This window comes from Octopus bimaculoides, chromosome 4, assembly GCF_001194135.2.
Source record: "Octopus bimaculoides isolate UCB-OBI-ISO-001 chromosome 4, ASM119413v2, whole genome shotgun sequence".
In the NCBI taxonomy this organism is placed as follows: Eukaryota; Metazoa; Mollusca; class Cephalopoda; order Octopoda; family Octopodidae; genus Octopus; species Octopus bimaculoides.
The window spans coordinates 129,484,128-129,484,966 of NC_068984.1; the positions used below are offsets into that span (position 1 = coordinate 129,484,128).

The 839-nt window shown below is 32.3% G+C and overlaps 1 protein-coding gene across 1 annotated transcript in view; it reads right to left on the bottom strand.

The window, feature by feature from the left end:
• The window catches only part of LOC106872459 (DNA excision repair protein ERCC-6), a 37,951-nt gene that overhangs the window by 26,268 nt on the left and 10,844 nt on the right, over window positions 1-839 (bottom strand). Inside the window, exon 7 of the mRNA XM_052967680.1 lies at window positions 290-470. Within this exon, the coding sequence (XP_052823640.1) occupies window positions 290-470 (181 nt within the window). The remainder of the gene's footprint in view (window positions 1-289; window positions 471-839) is intronic.

Genomic DNA, 839 nt, shown 5'->3' on the forward strand with positions numbered 1-839 from the left:
GGGGGGGGGGGGACACATACGCCATAGAAACCGGGAAACCGGGCCCATGAGCCTGGCTAGGCTTTGAAAGGGCGAAAAAAAAAGTACCTGACTAGTACTTTATTTTGTTAATTCTGGAAGGATGAGAGAGGAACTTAATATTGACAAGATTTGAATTCAGACTGTAAAGAGCTAGAACAAATACAGCAATGAATTTTGTCTAAGGCTCTAATGAATATTAGCTATATGAAAAAATTAAAAAATAGTAAAAAGGAAATGTCAAACAGTGTAAAAGAAAAAGAAATCTCACTTATAAAGCTGCTTCCAGGTTTTCTTTGGTACTTTTAATCCACCATCAAATTCTGCATCAGAATAACCTTCTTCATCAGAATCTGATTCCTCAACGTCACCATTAACTTTCTCAAATATTTTCCTTGCATTATATTGTCTGGAATTATCGAAAAAAAAGTATGTTGGAACAGAATGAGTATCTCATTATTATTATTATTTCATATATGCACAACAGGTTAAACTGTTGGAAAAACAAAAATTCCTAACATCAGGCTACAACAAATAACCTTAGAGGTCAAGAACCTTCCTAAGTATCCTAGCTGTCCCTAATAACACTGTTTTCCGAAGCTGCACTAAACTAGGTTTTATGCCTATTTCCTCTATTCATCTGTTCAAATCATTAGGGATAATTCCTAATGCACATATAACAACAGGGATACATTTCACCCACATTTTCTGTAGCCTCTGTAACTCAATAGTTAGGTCATCAATAATAATAATAATAATAATAATAATAATAATAATAATAATAATAATAATAATAATAATAATAAAGAAATGGAAAAACT